Raw genomic sequence first — 21,493 nt, 5'->3', positions numbered from 1 at the left:
ATTTGCAGGTGGTAATATATGATATTTCAGTAACTTGAAAAAAATCATAAAACACCTTGAAAAACCACAAATGTTTTTAATGATAGTGCCGAAAAGAAATCAAATGAAGCGTACGTACAGGGTACCTGAACAACTCGGTCACACTCGCATCGCTCCACCCGTATTTTGCTTGCACACTTAGGAGTGCAAGCAGTGTCTTCAGGTGAGATACTCGGCACCCATCATATAATGGTATGGATGCTTCCTCTCTAAGTGGATCAGAAGTCCCGACATCCATGGAAATCAATGCATCAAACCATGACCACGACCACGACTATGACTACGATGACCACGACCATGACCATGACTACGACTATGACTATGACTACGACTATGACCACAACCACGACCACGATCGCGACCACGAGTACCACTACCACTACCACGACCACAACTACGACTACGACTATGACCACCACATCTACCACTACCACTACCATGTCTACGACCACTATAATAAACAAGAAAAGAAGAAAAAAATACTACTACTACAATAACAAAAAACAAGAAAACTAAACAATAATAAACAAGAAAAGAAAAGAAAAAAACTACTACTACTACTACAAACAACAACAATTAATTTCCTTTTCTCTCTTCCTCTCCCTCATTTCCTCTCCCTCCCTCACCCTCTCCCTCTCTTTCTCTCTTTCCCTATCAGGTTTAATGTTTTTTCTCTCTTTTTCTCTCTCCTCTCCCTCTCTCATTTCCTTTTCTCTCTTTCTCTCCCTCTCTCATTTCCTCTCCCTCCCTCACCCTCACCCTCTCTTTCTCTCTTTCCCTATTATGTTTAATGTTTTTTCTCTATCCTCTCCCTCTCTCATTTCCTTTTCTCTCTTCCTCTCCCTCTCTCATTTCCTCTCCCTACCTCACCCTCTCCCTCTCCCTCTCTCATTTCCTTTTCTCTCTTTCTCTCCCTCTCTCATTTCCTCTCCCTCCCTCTCCCTCTCCCTCTCTTTCTCCCTTTCCCTATTATGTTTAATGTTTTTTCTCTCTTCCTCTCCCTCTCTCAAATCCTCCCCCTCCCCCTCTCTTTCTCTCTCCCTCCCTCTCCCTCTCCCTCTCTTGCTCTCTTTCGCTATTATGTTTAATGTTTCCCTCCCTCTCCCTCTCCCTCTCTCATTTCCCTATTATGTTTAATGTCTCCCTCTTCCTCTCTCATTTCCTCTCCCTCCCTCTCCCTCTCTTTCTCTCTCATTTCCTCTCCCTCTCTCAATACACACGAATTATACAAAAAACAAGTAAAAGAGAGAGAGAAAACACAAAAACAAAGCAAGAATGGACAATGCACTCACCGTAAAGGCTCGAAGAAAGGTTTGGCGGCTCCTTTTCGTGACGGTGGCTCCTCTTCGCCCTCCGTACACCTCCTCCTCTTCTTCGCGAACGGCGGTGACGGTGAGAAGCCTTCTTTCTCCCTCTTTCTCTCTTTCTCTCCCTCTCAAATGCAAGATGTTCTCTCTCCCTCTCACTTTCCCTTTCGCTCTCTCTTTCGTGAATGTGTGCAAAATGACGCGCTCGGGTTTCGGCCCGCGTTTTTTTCACCTGGGTACCGTCACTATTTGCATCGCTATTTCTCGTCACAAATGGCCGTCGCTATACCCTCATATCCTTGTAGTAGCACTTGACAAATATTTATTATTTTGTATATGCATGGATGCTCGATTTAAATATCTCATTATTGGACATTGTATTTGGGCACATTTCGACTTTTGGGTTGTCCAACCACTTTATTTATTTTTTAGACAAAAGCAAACACAAAAGCCAAAGCATGCTAATTGTGAAATTGGGCTATTTTTGAGCATTGAGATGAATAAATTTATAAATACATGCCTTGTGAAGTGTTCACAGAAGGCATGGGGGGAGATTGTACCTGATTTGTCTCTTTTCTTCATGTCGTGCAAATCTATCTTCTTGCTTTTTGAGCTTAAGTAGAGTTCTTTTGTTCTTGGGGACCTTCCAGCACTCGCTATGTACACATCCAACATCTGATTTGCGCATCAGCTTATGTGGTTACCTCATTCTAATTAAAGAAAGAAGCTCGGGATGTTAGAAAAGCATGTAGGATGATTCTTCTGCATCATAAATTGTGTGTCTATAATTACTCAAATTTACTATCAAGAAACATGAAAACATATTAGAATCATCATTTTCTTTTTAAAAATGATAGGAAATTTAATGAAGGGGCAGACTCTATGCATCACAGATGTTAAGAAGTATATTAAAAACAATGTTTCTGTGGTTATGTTTGGATTTGAGAATGATGAGATATGTATCGTATGGTTATAACTAGACATATTATGGAATGTGCTAGTTTAGAATGTTGGCATTCCTAACCCAATGCTCCTTAGCACTTTGCAGAGTACGGAAAAACTCACTTGCAGGGGTGTGGGTTCTGCACTCCTAAGGGAGATACGTGTTTTTTTTTAAATCACTAAAGCACCAAAGAGGCAAAGGCCCGACTAATAAGTGCTCCTATTACATAATATAGCTTATGAGGTCACGGAAGCTTAGAGGGGCTCTAAACCAGTAAACTCCCTATTGACCATTGTAGATGGAATGAAATCACATATAGCCCAATCTTACGAGCTTGAAATAACCTATCCTAAGCTGACATTGTCTTTCTATAGAAAGATGGTTTTATACCACCATGCAAATAGGAGGTTTTTATTGCTATTATGAAATAAAGAAATTGATTTTGAATTGTTTGTTATGTGGTAAAGATTGAGTTTAATGAGCCCTATTTAACATAATACTAAATGGAAGTTACTTTTATGTATCCAAACAGCATGGTAGTATGCTCTACTAATTAGAAAACTAATAGAAGCCCAATCAAGGAAAGTGAGAGGCTTTGATCCCAACAATTGAACACTTATGATTGGATGGGACCCAATAAGCCATGTAACTTTCCCAACACTAGATAGACCTAATTACATCATGACTCCCCCAAAATGTTGATAGGACTAGTTCCAAGTCTAACACCATTTTAGGGGGTCAAAACTAAGATTTTACATCGTAGATAAAGGGTTTGAGTTACACTCTCCCTCATCTCTCACTTTCTTTGAACCAAGTGCAATGTTAACCTTACTCTCGCCTTTGCAAAGTGATCTTTCTTAGGTGGGTGCTATATTGCTATCCAAAGTGACCTATCCACGCTTCCCCTATGTAGTAGAATCAAGATTCCCATATTCAACTAAGCCCGATCTTTCCTATGGGGGGATTTAGCAACGTTGTGGACAAAGTTCATTTTACTACTAGAGAACTCTTCCAAGCCTAATAGAGTAGGTACCTCACATAAACTCCAATCAAGTTTTGTTATCGAACATGTTTAGGATGTTGAATTCATGCTTCATTGTCCTCATGAAAGGAATCTTGATATGTTAAACACAAATAGCAAATGAAGTTGAAGCAAAAGCAATGTTTGATGAAAATGGAGAGCATGTGCTGATGAAAAATAGAGGTTAAAGAGGTAATTACGAAGAGTTGCAAGAGGATGAGAGAGACAATTTCATAAATAATTGCATTTATTTTTCATTTAGTTAATGCCTCTTTAATAGGAAAATTACCAATTCAACTTGATCCCTAGCCATAGTTTTAAACCCATCAATTTATCTTACACTACATGGCCTCTCCTAATCAAATTCACCACATTTTCTTGGGTTGAGAAATGTTCAATAGGTATATATGCTTTTCATTAGTTGTAAAAATAATATTATGAAAATATTTTTATTTATTTTGTACATCTTAATGCAATGGCAATATTATGCATGGTTTATGGCATAGTGTTTTAGTATACACAAGTTCAAGGTTTCTACATGGTTTTTCATGGTTTTATGTATGCCAATGCAATGGTAATGATTTGATTTCATTGTCTTGCAATGGTGGATGTGGTTATATCTCCACCACTTTTTGATATATAGATAGGTTTATAAGTTAAAATCAACTTAATGGATCTTAGTGTGATGCAAGACCAATGGTGAAAGGCTATGCATAGTAGTACAAAGTTGACTATTATGAGACATCAATCCAATATCCAAGATGGCTAGTACATGGTCTCACATCATTAGCTATAATTAACTGGTCACCTATATATCAAACAATGTTGGAATGTTTTGTTTATAATCTAAAGTTGTAAAAGATGTCTAGATGCACCAAACTCTTACTTATGAAGATATAGAGTTACCACATTTGGTATGCAAGCCAAATCTATCATTTGAAATAAGCATCATTGGCATGATAAGGTTATTCATGGCCCATTGATCCATCCTTGTTTGCTTTAGTGATGGAGCAAGGCAAAGTGCTATTTTCACTTTACATTGATGATGTTATTTTCATGAAATGATTCACATATCATTGCCCAAATCAAAATAAGGTACTTGCATGGTTTCAAACGAGATATTTAAGACAATCAAATTAGAAACTTTTGCATAAAAGTCATCAAGGAAGAACCTATATTTGAATATCGCAAAAACAATATGCACAAGGTACATTACTCAAGTATGGGGTGACTTGTTGCAAAATGCCACTTAATCATAATATAAAGAAAAATGCTAATTTAGTAAAAGAGATTGAGACCCCCTGATCTATGTCACAAATCACACTAACCATCCATTGTAATTATGACTTCATCCATTATGGCTTGTCCTCTATGCAAAACAACATAGCTCACTTTGAAGTGCATTCTTCACACACAAAAGCATGCATCCTTTGTCCTACTCATCATTTAAGGGACCTGAAAATTATAAAAAATGCCCATCATTCTACAATGCATGGCCAATGCATGCAACTACAATCTAGTGCTAGGTTATATTAGTATGAATGTGTGATTTGTATACTGCAACAAATATGGGACGATCATACTATGACCTCTAAAATTACACGGTATAATATAGGGACACATAATCAAAAGCATGGACTATTGTATTGGATTAAGTAGTTGTTTAGTGGAAATACTTTCATATGAAAGATTGTTTTGTATTTAAGCCATATTATTTAGTATGAAAGAATATTTCTCTATAAATTCTAGACATGCATAAAGACGTGTTATGTCTAACATGTTTGTGAGCTCGAAGATTGCAAAGATGTGAGGAATTTTGAAAGTTATATACTTAAATTACGTAAATTAAATTAATAAATATTTTACTAATTTATTCTTTACTATTCAAGTAACTAATTTATTTGTCATCTATTTAACATTTATATAAGCTACTTTTAGTCTTTAAATGCTAGTAAGTTATTTAAATTAAATAATAAGTTAAGTTAACTTTTTCTAAGTTATTCAAGTTTAGTGGGTTTTAATTATATGTTTTTAAATTGCTTGAATTAGTCAACATTTTAAAATAAAATTAAAATTATATTTTGATTATGAAATGTTGAAGTTTTGATTTAACAAGTATTTTAAATTTGAATTATAAATAAATAAGATGATGACAAGATCATGTAAAAAAGGGACTCATGGCAATAGCTCTATTTCAATGAATTTTTTCTGCCAATAGACCAATTTAGAATGCATAAAACCATTGGCATAGTACATGATTACATAATTAAGTTGTACATGTTTGAGACGTAAAGTACATGATTGCACAATAAACTTATATATGATTGAGATGCAATATACATCATAGAGAAATTAACTTGTACACAATTAAAGATCAATGTATAAGATTGTGCTATAAACACATATAGGAGAGGCGCAAAGTAGGTAATTGCATATTTAGCTTGTACATGATAGGAGCACAAAGTAAATCATTTTGTAATTAACTCCTATGTGACACAATTGAGATAAGTCTAGAATCAAACAATCAACTCATATATGATTAAGATGCAAAGTATGTAATTAAGGAATTAAACTTGTTTGCAATTGAGATGAAAATTGCACAATGAAGTAATTAACTTGTATATGATTGATGTGCAATGTACACAATTTAGGGTTTGAGAAATATGGACTTTACAATGTGTTCAATGTGACCATTTTAGATGCACAAATATGAAGCAATTTAGGTAACCTCAAAGTAAATCATTTATATTTTGTTAACAAGGCAACTAGCTCAAATATTACAAAAATGTTTTGTTGTACAAATTATATTGTACGAACAAGGCTTTACTTATGGGTATTTAAAGGTCCCAGCTCATTAGTGCTTAAGTGACTTGCCTTCTTCTGGACATTTTCTTCATGGAAGTCTTCTGTAAGATTACCATGAAACTCTTGATAGACTCCCACTGATCATTTCTTTGCTTCTTTCTTAGTTCCCCCTAGAATGGCCTCTTCTCGCAAATCACAAACATTTGTCATGCCTCATCTCTTTCTGTACAAAGTTTCAACAATTTGCCCTATTAGGTATTTCACAAGCTCTTTTAGAGAAACCATTTCATTTTAAAAAGCCTCATGTTGCTCATGTCATTGTGATCGGTATAGTGTGCTAGGGTGCTCAATTTTCCCTTCGTACACAAGCCCTCACAATAGCTCTTCCTAAGCCATTGCATGCATTTCAAGAGCTAGTCCATCCAATTCACTTTCCTTTTTAATATATAATGCATGTACACTTGTTGTACCATGTATATGCATAATTTTTTGTTGTTTGGCATTGCCTTTGGCAACTTCAATAAAGGATTTGAAAAGAGCACATGCCGAGCGAGCAAGTTAACTCTCTAGAAACTTCAATGGTGATGTAGTTTTGCAATCTCCAAATTTCTAGAAAGGTTCTTCGCTTATAAAACTATTTTGGACACATCTATCTGCCTTCTAAATGCATGGAGGAAGATCTTTGATGCCCTTTGTTAGGCTTGGATGTAAGATTGAATGGACCAATATTTCCTAGTGTTTTAAAACTAGCTATCACTATTCTACATGATTCCCCAATCCAATCATTTGAAATGGTAGCCATGAGTTTGTCAAAGTGTAATTATTAATGTTAAGAAAATTAATATATTAGTGTCGATAATTATGGATCATAAATCAAGACCATTGCATTATTTAATTCAAATCAAAGTCATGATTAAAGAACCTACGACATCAAGTTTTGGAGACCTACGTTCTACCAGACTGAACTAATGACCAATTCAAGTTGGTCAAATCTTTTAAATATTGAATTCCATGCAAAATTAATAAGAACTCATAAAAGTGGACTTGAGAAATATAAAACTTGCTAATAAGCTTTCATTGATGGAATGTCCACACCCCAAGCTTTACACCATTTGTATTAATGAGAACATATTGGACATCATTGCTTGGGCATAGACCACTACATTCAAGAAGCCAAAGTGTGTTGGTGTATTTTAGTTTATGGTCAAGAAATCTATTGGCATTCATACATCTTTGAGACTCTTCTCTACTCACTCCTAAACTTTAAATCATCTCTAACTACTTTCCAAAAATTTTCTCACTAGGACTTTAGGTGTTTCCTTGTTATTAGATTTAGGTGGCTTTCATTGTAGGATAGCTTGAGGTGTTTTTAGAGTTTGCTTGAGGTTCTTTTGAAGATTGGGCTCAAGGTGATGGTTGTTAATGGAAAGGGCATGGCAAGTTATGAACACGAAAAAGTTATGCATACCTTGAGCAACAAGTGCACCACTACCTTGAGGAGGGAAGGGTTGAACTTATGATGGCGATAATTATTATGAGAGTGATAACATGCTTCACAATGTTGATGATGTTGAGTAGGAGCAAGAGGTTATTTTGAAGTGGTCAACATGACCTCAAGTTGTGCAAGCAATCAAGCATCTCAAGTAGGAGATGGTGAAGATGTTGATGAGGGTCACAACCACCTTGAGTCTATGTTGGGTGGATATCACCTCAAATAAGAGATGACAACAACACCTTGAGTAAAAACAAGAGGGGGTGCCCTTTCCCCAAGCTAGAGTAGATTGGTAGTCATCTCAAGATGAGGAAGTTATGGTTCACCTCAAGTAGGATGAGTGGACATATCTTAAGCAAGTTGAGGAAGTTATCAAGTTGATACAATAGAAGATGATCAAGATGATTTTGATGAAGATGGAGGCAATAATGATGATTACAAGGATGATGGTGACAATGATTACTTCAAGTAGCAAGCCTTGAGCTACTAGACAAATGGGGAATATCTTGAGCTAAGGTAGATTGGGGCAATGACCTTGACTTGATTAACCTTGAAAAAATGCAAAAGATGATGTCGATGGCTTCGAGTAGGTAGGTAGGGCATTACCTCAAGTATGCAGGCACCTTGAGGGCTAGTGAAGGAGAGCTACCTTAAGCACGTAGAGGAGGTGATGCCAACAATACTAACGACTTTTAAGGTTGGGTGGCCAACCCAACCCCGCCCCCCCACCCCCCCCCCCCCCCCCCCCCCACCCCCCCAAGAGGCATTGCTTTTGGTGTTACTTTAGATTTTTCAAGTAGTACTCAAGGCGTTTGTTTAAGCTTGTGGTGCTATCTACCAAAAGGTGAGCGATACTTTTTATCAAATAGCTTGAGATGCTTCAATAGTATTCAATGTGCTTTTTGAGAAACTATTTTCTGCATATAAGACTCAAGTTGATACCTATAGTCATGATGTTGGCTTCCTAGCAACAAATGTGGAATGTGATGATGAAGATGACCATGGTGAATACCTTGAGTTGCAAGGAATAAGAGAGTATCTCAAGTTGGTACAACTTAAGCTATGATGGGCAAGATATTGCCTTGAGTAGTCAAGCATGGTTTTACCTCAAGGTTGTGGCTTCTAGCCAATAGGCATGGAGGTGAGTAGACTCTCTAATGTAATAATGGTGAGTGGTCAATGTTCTAGATTGCAACTCAATATATGGGGGAAGGATGACGTGAGATAGGTGTAGAGAGGGTATCTTAAGGTAGGAGCAAGATGATGAACTTGTAGTAGGGGTAAAAGGTGTGAAGATTATAGTACATGGTATTCAAGTGGAAGTGGATACATATGTATTGCCATCCAAAGGGGAGGGCTATCCAGTTATACTAGGAGGACCTTGGCTCATTGTTATGAAAAGCAATGCAAGGTTGGGAGACTAGTACACTCGTGTTGCAACTACAAGGAAGGGTTGGGAGAAAATGATAAGCAATTGTGTACAATCTTAGGGAAGGAAGACAATAGAGTATAGAGTTGGAAATTGCAAACGATGAGTGGAGCTCAGAGGAATGCTCCTCATCCAATGAAGAGACATCTAAAGAAGAAGATAACAGTTCATTAAGATTTATGGGAGTTGTCCTAAAGGAACTAGTTGATGGAGGCAAGTCAAGCACCTGGGTGGGACTAGTCATGACCATTGCAGTTCAAGTTGCAATTCTCCTTAATCACTTGAGGTAGGATGCCCTCCACAACTCGAGGTAAGTGTTGTTATGTAGCAACTCATGGTCACTTCAACTTGAGGGATTTGCAATGTCAGGCCAAGTTGATGTCAATTAACTTAGGTCATGCCAGCCATGTGAAGGTGACACATATGGTGTGGTTCACAACCAACCATTTGACAACTTGAGGGTTGAGGTGCAAGATGGCACAACTCAAGGTCAGCTCAAGTTCTAGGTTGAGTTAAGTGAAATTGATGCTCAATCATGAGATAGGTTGAGACAACAAGTGTGTGGTTGTGTGAGTTCTTGTAGTCACTGAATTGTAGGTACTCTAGTTCCTTGATGGAAGCTCGAGGTAGGATGCAACTTGAGTTAGGGGATAGTGTGTAGTCAACTCAAGGTGACTCCCATTGATGAACTCAGGGTAAGAAAAGGAGAAGCTTCAAGATCATTTGGTGCTATACCTTCAAGGTAGGTGCCATATAGATGGGTTAGAGTCCAAGTAGGTGGATCATGTACCTTGCAAAATAGTGCTTTGCATGGTCCTTGTGATTTGAGATCGAGTAGGAGTCCCTCCTAAGCACAATTGGAGATATGTTTCTTCGACTCAAAATATTGGTGAGCTTGGCTTGTCATGAGATAAGAGGACATGGCTACTAGAGGGAAGTGTGCTCAAGGTGTATGTGGACTACCTTCATATTGAACTCAAGGTAAGAGTTTTCATGATGGGCTTGAGATTGGTACTTCTTGCCAACTCATGATGGCCCAACTCAAGGTGCTCTCCTCAAGGTACTTGCTAGGATAGTCTCTACACTAAGTGTGTGGAGTGATTCCACTCAGGTTAGAGCCTCCGAACGGTCCAAAATGCCATGAAGACTTGCCATTAAGAGGTTTTTTGAACTCTAATGTGTGGCTTTGAAATTAAGTTGCTGACTCAATTCATGTATCTACTTGAGAAGGCCACAATCAAAGCATCTAATCCCTAGGGCACAATAAGGTTTTTGGGTATCACTTCAATGGTAGTAAGGTTCCTCTCTTTGTGGTCAAAGTGCTTCAACCAAAAATCAAAATCCTTAGTAAAAACCCAAGAAAACTTTGATTTATAAGCCTCCAAGGAATCAAAAGGTCAACTTAGTAATCACTATAATTGCATAGAAAAACTAAAACACAAGTATGAAAAACTCATCTGAATGTGGTTGCTCCAAAATACCTTGAGCCATATCCATAGTGTTGTTGTGGTAGGAGCTAGCCAAGTTCTACCGAGAGATTGCACTAAAAACACATCAAGTTCACATACCACTCTCAAACAAATAGACAATTTGTCTAGCTAATCACCCATAGACTAGCTTGATTGTTTTGGTACTTGTTCAGTGATTCATCCTACTTCAAGCCATGTAGAACATACAATTTGCAAATAAAGTACAACAACAAATCAACAAAAATTCATTGGATTTTCTAATATAATACAACTCATCCACACTTTGTCTAAAACATTATTGACTACATGATGCTTGACTAGCTAGTGCGCACTGGTAATCCTCACACTTGTAGGCATGGATGCATGGTTATGTATTTGATCATATTAGTACAAAATTAAGACTATACAACAAGTTTTAGATCCAAATCATATCTCTTTTCACTCTCTTTTTTATATGCAATGCTCCTATGCTACAATTACGTGTTTGACTAGCTAATTGCAACATCTACTTGGCTTTTGTTCAAATTTGATGAATGACGATTACAAAAAGTATAGCCAAAAATCAAATAATTTAAGAAAAGTACTAATATTTCATTCAATGTAACCACATAAGAAATTTCAAGCCATTTGTTGAGTCTACTCCTATGCATGTGACTTAATGATATTGTTAGAGCCCTTTGTTTTTTTTTTGCTTGCATTTTCATATATGTATTGAACAAACCTGCTCTAATTTAACAAATCCTCGTCAATGGAACCAAAAATGTAGTTTGGATTAACTAGTTTGTCAAATATAGATGGATCGGTGTATATTATTTCATGTACTCTCAATCGCTCAATCACTTATGGTCTCTTGCCTTGTGAGCTTTCCCACCATGTTTAAACTTCAAGCTTAGTGAGTCACCAAATAGAGTATGTGACTTTGCCTAGCTATCAAGGTAGAACCAAAACGATAGATAAAGCAAGTGAACTTACCAATAGTTGTAGTCCAAGTGTGCAAGAGAGCTTTGAGCTCCAAGAATCCCATTGGTGGCATCCATCAACAAGATTTGCTTCATATAATTCCTCACTCACTCACTCACTCTTGGCACTTTAAGTGCATGCAAAAGTTTAAAATAGTAGTTGCAAGGGAGTGAGCCCATCACTTGTAAAATATTCCACCTTGGATGTTTAGGAGGCTCTAATAATAATTTAACATTTCCACATTTTGAGCTTTGGCCATGTCCATCTTGAAGTGGTGATTCCTATTGTGTTTTTACTTTGTAAATTTTTGGGTTGTACATCCCTTGCTTTTTCTACTTTTTGACTCCTAGGTATCTGCCAACCTTGAATAGGTTAAAAGCCATCTAAATTCAAAAACCAATGGAGCGATAATATTTGAGATTATTTATGTAAAGGTTCTAAGCCTAGACCACCCTCATCCTTAAGTGAGGTAATTTGATCCCACCGACAAGTGACATATGAAGCTTTTCCACTATTATTATCAATCTCTTAATCTTGATCCAACAAGATTTTACGAATGGCATTGCCATGGCAATGAATATGATTGTTGAAATGAGGAATGCCTATCCAATTAAGAGATTGCCTACCAATATTATTTGTGTGTCCTCCCACTTATCAAACTTCCCAATGATCTTCTACAAGAACCAATATATCCTTGTTGATAGTGATGGTAAATCCCATTGGATAGTCCAAGTACTTAAAAGTTTGCCCTATGTCAATAACTTGAACCATCAATTTTGGATCCTCAGATGATTTTGACATCTCGTGCAGCAGTGATCTCGTAGTTTCTATGTGATGAAAAATCCCATCAGACAGTCCAAGTACCTGAAAGTTTGCCTATGCCAATAATCTTGAAACCCCAAGTCATGGATCCATTGAGGAGGATCCTTCATTCCAACACACATCAGTTCAATCTTGGGGAGATTGATCTTAAAGCCTAAAATTTGACAAGTCTTGGTAGACTTGCAAAATAAAGAGTGAAATGAGTCATTCTCAGTAGAGAATTTGGGGAAATATAGACTCAAAAAGTGCCTCATAAGAAATTGATTAGAAATATTTAATATTGGATTAGTCCCTCTTCCGTTGTCATCATTGCATACCTTTTTGGCTCCTAGCCCCCCTATATTCCTAGGCTCCATCCTACTTTTTATGGTGGATTCCATCCAAAAAGGAGGGAGTCTCCCCTACTTTTGACCCTAGTAACTTCCCCTTTTCATCCTCTAAGATGGGACCTATCATTCTTCAAAAAGTGTCAAACCAGCAATTCAGATTTATTTTTATCCCAAAAAATTAAAATTAAATTATTTTCACAAAAGATGGACTTTTGTCTCAAAAGGTACCAAATCATGTTACAAGTTGAAATACTCATTTTTACACACTTTTTTGTATTAAATTTCCTACAAATCAATGTATACTTTTTAATACCTACACAATTTGGGTATGAGACCATATATAGCTAATTACATACCCACTTTATGCTGCACTAGTTTTACTAAGTGCCACATTAGCAAGACACACTATTTTTGATTCCAAAAATTGACTTTTTTAGGCAAACATATTTTAGCTTTATCACCTTGCTTATTTGTGTCTACCGATAAGCTCTATTAATAGAGGTGTTTGGTGTATACATCGATAGAACAATGAAGGCAAGGCTATCCATCTTGCAAATGACTTGACCAAGCCCATGCCTCCATAAGAGGACTTGGTTAAGCTCTAATGTGACTAGTAGTAGTGTGCCTCTACTCCCTCTAAAAAGCATGAATAGCCCACGATCATGTTGTTGACAACATTTTTGTGTCCAAGTTTGACCTTCTATAGAGACATGATGCTAGGCTAGCAAGCTTCAAGATCTCATGACAAACCTACTTTCTTACTAAGAAAAAAAAAAGAATCCCCAAATGTTTTAGGAGATTGCTCAAAATTACTTGTAAGCTAGCATTTCAAATGGAGAGAGCATCTTTATATCTATCCTTATCCAAAATGGTGATGCATGCTTTCTTCTCTACATGGACAAGGGCGGTTTATTAGGTGAGACATATAGGATGCAGCCCAACATATTTGCCATTCCAATAATTTCTCCATCAAGCAAGTCGCCATTGTTGGAATGAGACCCACACTAGGCATTCATGCCACATTGCCTCGTCTAGGTTTAAATGTGCAACCTAAGGATGGAGTAGACCGAGTCACCCTGATAGCAAAGAATGTTGTGAAGAAGCATATCTCTTTCCTTTGAGAAGCCCAAGAGGGCAATATAAAAACCTCCTATTGTAAACTTGTACTAAATAAGATGAGATGTAGGATCAAAAGTGTGATTAAATCAGCTATCAATTTCATTTTCTATGGGTATTTTTGCCATGAAATAGAGGTACCCTTCGATAGTTGCAAAGAATGCCATGAAATAGAGGTACACTCTGACAATAGCAAAGAATGTAAATCTAGTCTCGAGCACATTCATAGTGAGAACACACAAAGGATTTTGATGATAGTCTTCTTGGCCTCTTATATGACTTTCTTCCCTATTTCTACAATGCTTTTGAAGTGAGCTAATTGCTTCATACCTCTCTAACATATTTGACCTCCATGGTCCTACGAATAGTTTTCTACACCTTTTTTTTTTCACATTCCCCTTTGTCAAGTGTCCCTACTTTGCCTCATTTGCACCCTCTTCTCCACCCTCTTTTACATGCATGCAACTCAAGCATGTGGCAGGGAGGGTGTATTACATTAATAAAACACATGTATGTTAATGGCAATATACCCCACCACTTTCTGCCCTAACCACCACTTGCTCTTTCTCATTCCAACATTTTATCATCTTCTTCACTTTTTGTCACCTTAAGATAATTCTTAGGGTCCAAAAGGCAACCTTTTCAATGACTTAGAGCCATCATGGACTATTTGCAAGTACATATCTAGCAAGAGGCCATTTGCTAGCTTGCTCCATTTGGATACCACTCAAACCTCATAGATGATCATCTGGCTTGCTGTGCTTTAGCACATGAAGTTAAGTAGGGAGCTCAAAGGATCTTCCTCGAGTTCGAAGCAAGAGGTGATTGTGACTTAAGGAACATTTGCATTATCATCTACTTCAAAGTCAATTCAATAATAAAGATTGTTTTGCATTGAATACGACTCTTATAATGGAGGTGACTCCTATGTCCTCTTTCCAAAATGGAAGAGAACTTTTAGCTATAAGAGGGTTGTTCATGGTGAGAATCATTGTTAAATATTGGCAAGAAGCATGTGCTTCTCTTGTCCATTTGTATGAAGACATAGAACAAGGACATCTCTTGAGAAGAAACCTCCCTTAAGGATCAATCTTGTGACAAGCTCAAAACTTTGTGTAAAGTAGCAAGCAAGTAGCTAGGTTGTTTTCTCTTGGGAGATGAAAATCTTTACTATTAGTTAAGGGGAGGTTGGGGGGTGGGTGCCACATGGCAGCCCCCAACCTCCCCACAAAGAAACGCGGGGGCGGGTGCCATGCGTCCAGCACCCGCCCTCGTTGCAAAAACCGCGCCCGCCTTCGCGCCTGGGCGAGTCTAGGCGCGGAGCGCCTAGTATCATTTGTGAAAATATGTTTCTCAATTTGTTTACAATGCATTTCTTTGTTTTGTCCATTCAAACCACTTCTCATTTGGTACAAAAGGATAGCATCGTTTTAACCAACTTAAAAATGTCATTCAATAGCCAATGCAAACCTTTAAAAAAAAACATCGTGACCTGGCAAGAAAGGAAGTTGATAGGGAAAACGAAATGGTTGGATGAAGTTGGCTTGGACGACTCTGGGAGTCACAAGTGTGAGGAGCATGAGTTGGTCTCAAGGAGTCACACGTGCGGGAAGCATCAAGGAAGCCGTTTAAATTTAAGCTTTGGACGTAGAACCTAAAATCTAGCGGTGGGTCTAACTCCAGGTGGTTGGCAAGAGACCGGCGTCACGGACATTCTCTCTCTCGCGCTCTCTCTATATCTCTCCGTCTCTCTCTAGTCTTTCGTAGCCTCACGCTGATTGGAAGGAGGGGCAGATAGAGAAACTTCAATGCGGATGGTCGGCTCAACTGTCTCCAGCTACCACCGTGCAGCTGCTGCTAGGTCCCGGGTACACCAAAGCTGCACTTCCTCAATGCTCACCCCCGCCCCCCCCACCCTCCCCCCCCTCTCTCTCTCTCCCCATTATCTCGCCTAGCGGGCAGAAGCAGCCATGGAAGAGGACTCGTAGGAGAGTTCCATCCACCAGCCTCTCTGCCGACCTCGCTTTCTGCTTTTTCATCCTCCCCGTATTTGGCCCTTCTCCTTGATCATTTGTTTTCCCCTCTCCTCTCTCTCCCCTCCCTGTGCATGCGAAATTCTCTTCATCTCTCTCCCTCTCCCTCTCCCTCTCCCGATCGCTCTTTCTTTCTCCACATAGCCTCTAGCGGAGCTTCATCTCCCCCACCTGGTCTCACTTAAAGTTGACTTTAGTGAAGCCGAAGTATAATTAATCACCTCTGTCCAGCAGGTTCCAGTGCTTCAGTGTCAGAGAATAGAAACTAATCGCCTCCCATAGCCTCCTGTTTTCCACTGCTAGCACCACCACTCCCTTGGCTTCCCCTGCAGGAATGGGGAGCTCGAACAAGGACGGCCAGTTCTACGGGCCCTCTAGAGGAGCGGAAGGGAAGCCTGACTATGGCAGTTATTACGACGGGGCCGGAGGGCCAGGGCCGGCTCACACTGCTCTCAACATGCAGCAGGGAGAGACAAAGGTGAATCTCCCGAGCGGGGGGCTCAGTCCTCTCAGCGAGAGCCTGTGGAAGATGTCCACCGACACGAGAAATATAGGGGACGTCTCTGCGTGGTTGGCATGGCGGGACTTGACAGTTAGGGTGCTGAATCACAAGGGGGAGTCGCAGACGGTGCTGCACAATCTGACAGGGTATGCGGAGCCGGGCCATTTCATGGCGATCATGGGGCCGTCGGGGTCAGGGAAGTCGACGCTGCTGGACACGCTGGCAGGTAATCTACTAACACGGCTGAATTTCTTTTTTCCATCGTGCTTTCCTTTTCAAGCTGTGGTGCGATGGAGATCTTTTTGTCGGTGCAGGGAGGCTTGCGACCAACACGATGCAGACGGGGAGCGTTCTGCTGAATGGCAGGAAGAGGAAGCTTTGCTATGGGGCTGCGGTACTTGCTCTAGTTTCGAATTTCATATGTTAGGGTTTTACAGTCCATGCTATGGCTGTGTTGCGGGTTTTGATGGTCTTGTGCTGGTGTGGGGAGCAGGCTTATGTGACTCAGGACGACAATCTGATAGGCACCCTGACCGTGCGGGAGACGATCACGTTCTCGGCGCAGCTGCGGCTGCCGGATAAGATGCCCAAGGAGGAGAAGAAGGCTATCGTGGAGAGCACCATCACAGCCATGGGCCTGCAGGACTGCGCGGACACGCCCGTGGGCAACTGGCACCTGCGCGGCATTAGCGGCGGCGAGAAGCGCAGGGTGAGCATTGGCATGGAGATCCTTATGCGCCCCCGCCTCCTCTTCCTGGACGAGCCTACGAGTGGCCTCGACAGGTTGGTCTAATCTAATCTAATCATCATCATCATACATTTTAAGGTGGTGATGGTGATATCACGTCTTGACCTTATCTTTAGTTAGATCATAGGTAATCTCCTATAATTTAGATACGAGCAGCCTCGATAGGTAGATTATAGAGTGCAGATGATCCTTTAAGTAAAGTATTATTAAGGACGTGGGCCTTGCGTGGATCTGGCAGCGCTTCTGCCTTCTTCGTCATCCAAACCATCCGGAACTTGGCCGCCGATGGCCGCACTGTCATCGCGTCCATCCATCAACCCAGCAGTGAGGTCTTCGAGCTCTTCGATAACCTCTACCTCCTCTCCGGCGGCAGGACGATCTACTTCGGCCCAGCTTCAGAGGCTTGTAATGTAAGTTGCGCTCAGCTTTGCCAGCAGCGCGGATGCGTTCATTCGATTATGCATTCAATTATATGGTCATTCATGGATCACGTATGTGACGTCTGTTTTTCTTTCGTGCACCGTCAGTTCTTCGCCTCTGCGGGTTTCCCTTGCCCTCCCCTTCGCAACCCGTCAGATCATTTCTTACGGTGCATCAACTCGGATTTCGACAGAGTGAAGGCCACGCTGAAGGGATCCTTCCGTCTGCGGGTGGGGGGCCCTAACTAACCTAGCCTTACGATTGTATCTATGCGTAATCTTACTGTGGGGATCACAGTTTATAATAAATGTGGATTATCATTATCATGTGAATGAACAGGGGCATGAAGCGTTCGACCCGCTGGACAGGTTGACGACGGCTCAAGTGATCAATGTGCTGCTGGAGTCCTATCAGACGTCGGAGCAGGCGATGCAAGCAGCGGCGAAAGTGCACGAGATTTCGCAAGTGGTAATGCCTTATTAAAACACGTCACTCTGCTTTAACAGGAATCCGAAGAAGGATTGTTTGTTTGATTCTGGTGAGCGAGCCTAGTAAGCTTTTCAAGCAACGGTACACGTAAAGCTAAGGAAAGATTGATTGATTTGTGAGCTACTACTCATAACGGAAAGCCAACAGAAATAAAAAATTCGTGTGAAAGGAATAGTTTTGGCACATCATCCCAAAACTAAAGCGCCACTTTTTCAAAAAGCTAACTACATTCGGGGTGGAAAGAAAGGGTCTCTCATAGTCGGAGCATTTAATGTTGACAGAAAGGTACGGTGCTGGAGTCGAGTGGCAGTCAGGCGAGCTTCTGGATGCAGATGCGGACGCTCACGCGCAGGTCCTTCACCAACATGTCCAGGGACGTGGGCTACTATTGGCTGCGCCTTGTCATCTACATTCTGGTCAGCTTCTGCGTGGGCACCATCTACTTCAACGTGGGAACCAGCTACAACGCCATCCTGGTCAGTCCCCCGTCTCTGTCATTCAACATCACTTCATTTATTCTGCCGCATCCGCCCTCTTAACTTTTCCCCACCAACCAACCAACTAACCCATCTAGTTTTCCTGGCCTTAATTACGGTTTTCTCGAAACTTTTTGCTACAACAGGCCCGCGGCTCATGCGGCTCCTTCATCTTTGGCTTCGTCACTTTCATGTCCATCGGAGGGTTCCCGTCCTTTGTCGAAGATATGAAGGTGACATTTTTAAAAACAATCAGTAATGATTTTTCAAATAAGCAACGGTTAATGTGGGGCTCTTAAAAGCAGGTGATTGTGCGTATCTTCTATGCATGATGGTTTTTGTGGGGTAGGTAAAAAAGGCCCTGCATTAGTTAATGAAGTGTGGCTTCTGTAATGAGTACCCGTACCCATTTTTAAAAATTAAAAAAAGAAAACATGTGCAGGTGTTTCAAAGAGAGCGAATGAACGGGCACTATGGCGTGGTGGCCTTCGTGCTGGGCAATTCCTTCTCTTCGATGCCCTTCCTGTTTCTCATATCGGTGGCCTCATCCGCCATCTGTTACTTCATGGTCCGCCTTCACCCCGGATTCGTGCACTTCCTCTATTTTACTCTGGGCCTGTACTCGTCCGTGATGGTGGTGGAGGCCATGATGATGGCCATTGCAAGCGTCGTGCCTAACTTCTTGATGGGGATCATCACCGGCGCTGGCATCCAAGTAACTCTTCTTACTCTTTCCTTTTCGTATCCGGTAGGGCCAGGCATTTATCGTCGCAATAACTTGTATGTCCTTAGCAATCGTCGTCAAGTGACACCTACATACATAGTCATGGTCTACTGCTGCATAACCACCGTTCATATTCATATTCACACTTCATATCATAATCACAAGCGCATTTATGTAGAGCAGTCCAACGAGTTACGACACTCCACTTCACATGGAACTCACATGCATGTCTCGACCATCGCAACTAACTAAAGTTGTCCCCTTTTTACTTTTTACTTTTAGAAGCAAGGTGTAGCATGACCCTAGCATTGTCTCGTTTGGACTCCACCTCATTTGGAAATATCCCCAAGGTTACTTTTGTGACCTTTAATGCTTGCATTATTTTTTCTATCTTTTAAAGTAAAGGGGGCCGGATAAGGTGGCGAGCTCAAAAGCAAATTGAAGGACAGTTTTGCAGCTATTTAAAGCGATGGTTCAAAACGAGTGCACCTCAAAAGCGAATTAAAGGATGGTTTTGCAGCTGCTTAAAGCTATGATATGATGCATTACAATTACAAGTAAAGCTTTAGTGTGCGTCAAGAAAAAAATTTTAAAGTTCAAAATAGCATGTCCTCGAGCTTCACTCTACTCTCGTCCTTCCTTATTTTGGAGTGTCGTCGTTCGTATGAAACATTATTCAATTATCGATAAAATAAAATATTTGCGTAACTCACCTTGAAAATAAAATATGCATTAATGGGGAGCGGTATTGGGCCCTCGATCCTGCTCAAAGATTTCAAGTTACACACCATTTGCATGTTTTCTTCATCGGCTGATCAAAGTTTTGACGTTTGCCTTTTTGTTGTTGATGGTGAAGGGCATATTCATGCTGGTAGCTGGATACTTCCGTTTGCCTGGTGACATTCCCAAGCCAGTGTGGCGATACCCTATGTCGTACCTGAGCTTCGACTTCTGGGCCCTTCAGGTAAACCTTTGTTTTTCCATGTCTGTCGCGACTAAGAGTACCGCAGTTAGGGTGCAGGGGCCAAACATCTTAACCTTGTGTAATACCCTTCCCCTTCGTTGCTATTGTATGTCCTATAGGGACCGACCATGAACGATAAGGAATCAGCATATATGCAACTAGATTCGGAAATTTTAACCTTGATGAATACATCCTTCTCCATTGATGTTGTATCCTAAAGAGACCATGAATGACAAGGAGCCAAGGGAGGAAGTTAGATTCTGACGTGGGAGCTGTCTTCTGGTCTTCGATATGCAGGGGCAGTATCAGAATGATTTGCTGGGGATGGTGTTCCAGAACCAGCCGGGGGCATTCCCGCCGGAGATTCCAGGGGAATACTTGGTGGAAGAGGTGTTCGAGATAGACACTAGAAGGTCGAAGTGGGTGGATCTGATGGTGATCTATGCTATGGTGGTGATGTACCGCCTCATCTTCCTGCTCATGATCAAGATGAAGGAGACCATCACGCCATGGATCCGGGGCAAGCTCGCGCACCGCTCCCTCAAGAGACGGAAGTCTGCTGTCCACAGCACAGCCAAGCAGCCTCCCAACCCTTCCCTCTCCCCCTTCCGAGACACCGCCCCCATCATCCGCAGACCATGAATGAGAGAGAGTAATAACATATAACACAGACACCTTTAAGTCCAACAGCTCAACAGGACCATACAGAACAACACAAGTTCCATCCCTATCCCTATCCCTATCCCTATCCCTATCCCTATCTTCTGTTTATTCATCCTTTCATCGCTTCGCAATTGACTGCTAGCGAGAACGGACGGCATGGTCACTGCACCCGGCCTTTGCCTATAATATGTATAATATTTATTCTGCTCTCGCGAGTCGCACTACATGTAATGATCGTTCCCGGTACTACTACCCCCGCGCCTAACATGGATGAGAAGCAGGTTTCTCATCGCCTCTCCGCTGCAGGCAGACCAGACCTTCCTCTTCTTTCCACAGCAGGATAGCCGTCGGCTTTACCCGATGGTTACTATTCGTTTTATACAGCCCGCGAAATTCTTAAATCTTCCCCTTCCTTTTTTGGTTTGGCAATTACGATGTATATCGTTGCATTAAAAAAAAGGTTTGACAAAGAAACGCGTCGTCGGAAACGCGGATTTGAAAAGTGGTGTTTTGAGCTTGTGTTGTGTCATTTCTGCCTCTTCAGTCTTACTTTGAAGCTTTGATATGCAACTGCTCCCTAAGTGCCGACGGTTGGAAAGGGCTGTATACGAGCCATCTTATGGATGTTGGCATTCAATACTGCCGCCGACGTAGCTGAGCAGCTGGTAGCTATACAGGAAGGAACGCAGGCGCACTGTCAGATGGATGCGTCGACGTGGTCGACGAGCGATACCACAAGGGA

General features: G+C 40.9%; 1 protein-coding gene across 2 annotated transcripts; it reads left to right on the top strand.

Annotated features, from left to right (window-relative positions):
* Positions 1–15,503: 15,503 nt before the first annotated feature.
* Positions 15,504–21,247, top strand: LOC148020052 (ABC transporter G family member 11-like). 2 transcript variants are annotated; one of them, XM_087700330.1, is made up of 11 exons: positions 15,507–16,493; positions 16,582–16,661; positions 16,761–17,050; positions 17,254–17,425; positions 17,543–17,665; positions 17,775–17,903; positions 18,206–18,400; positions 18,547–18,633; positions 18,843–19,115; positions 19,981–20,088; positions 20,386–21,244. In XM_087700330.1, the coding sequence occupies exons 1-11, from the start codon at positions 16,100–16,102 to the stop codon at positions 20,728–20,730; spliced, it is 2,196 nt and encodes a 731-aa protein (XP_087556456.1). In that variant the 5' UTR covers positions 15,507–16,099; the 3' UTR covers positions 20,731–21,244. The 2 variants fall into 2 exon arrangements, with proteins under 2 accessions (XP_087556455.1, XP_087556456.1); XM_087700329.1 differs by having other exon boundaries at positions 15,504–16,493; positions 17,254–17,665; positions 20,386–21,247.
* Positions 21,248–21,493: the final 246 nt, after the last annotated feature.

This window comes from Lygodium microphyllum, chromosome 19 (assembly GCF_053477565.2).
Source record: "Lygodium microphyllum isolate KBCC chromosome 19, Lygodium_microphyllum_v1.1.10, whole genome shotgun sequence".
In the NCBI taxonomy this organism is placed as follows: domain Eukaryota; kingdom Viridiplantae; phylum Streptophyta; class Polypodiopsida; order Schizaeales; family Lygodiaceae; genus Lygodium; species Lygodium microphyllum.
Note: the sequence above shows the minus strand (reverse complement) of the source record. Positions and strands in the feature narration are given on the sequence as shown.

Excerpts from the sequence above, each read along its gene's own strand:
- LOC148020052 (XM_087700329.1), top strand. The coding sequence starts at position 16,100 with ATGGGGAGCTCGAACAAGGACGGCCAGTTCTACGGGCCCTCTAGAGGA. Across the intron at positions 16,494-16,581 it reads GCTGCTGGACACGCTGGCAG|GGAGGCTTGCGACCAACACG; the intron begins GTAATCTACTAA and ends TTGTCGGTGCAG. Across the intron at positions 17,051-17,253 it reads CCTACGAGTGGCCTCGACAG|CGCTTCTGCCTTCTTCGTCA; the intron begins GTTGGTCTAATC and ends TGGATCTGGCAG.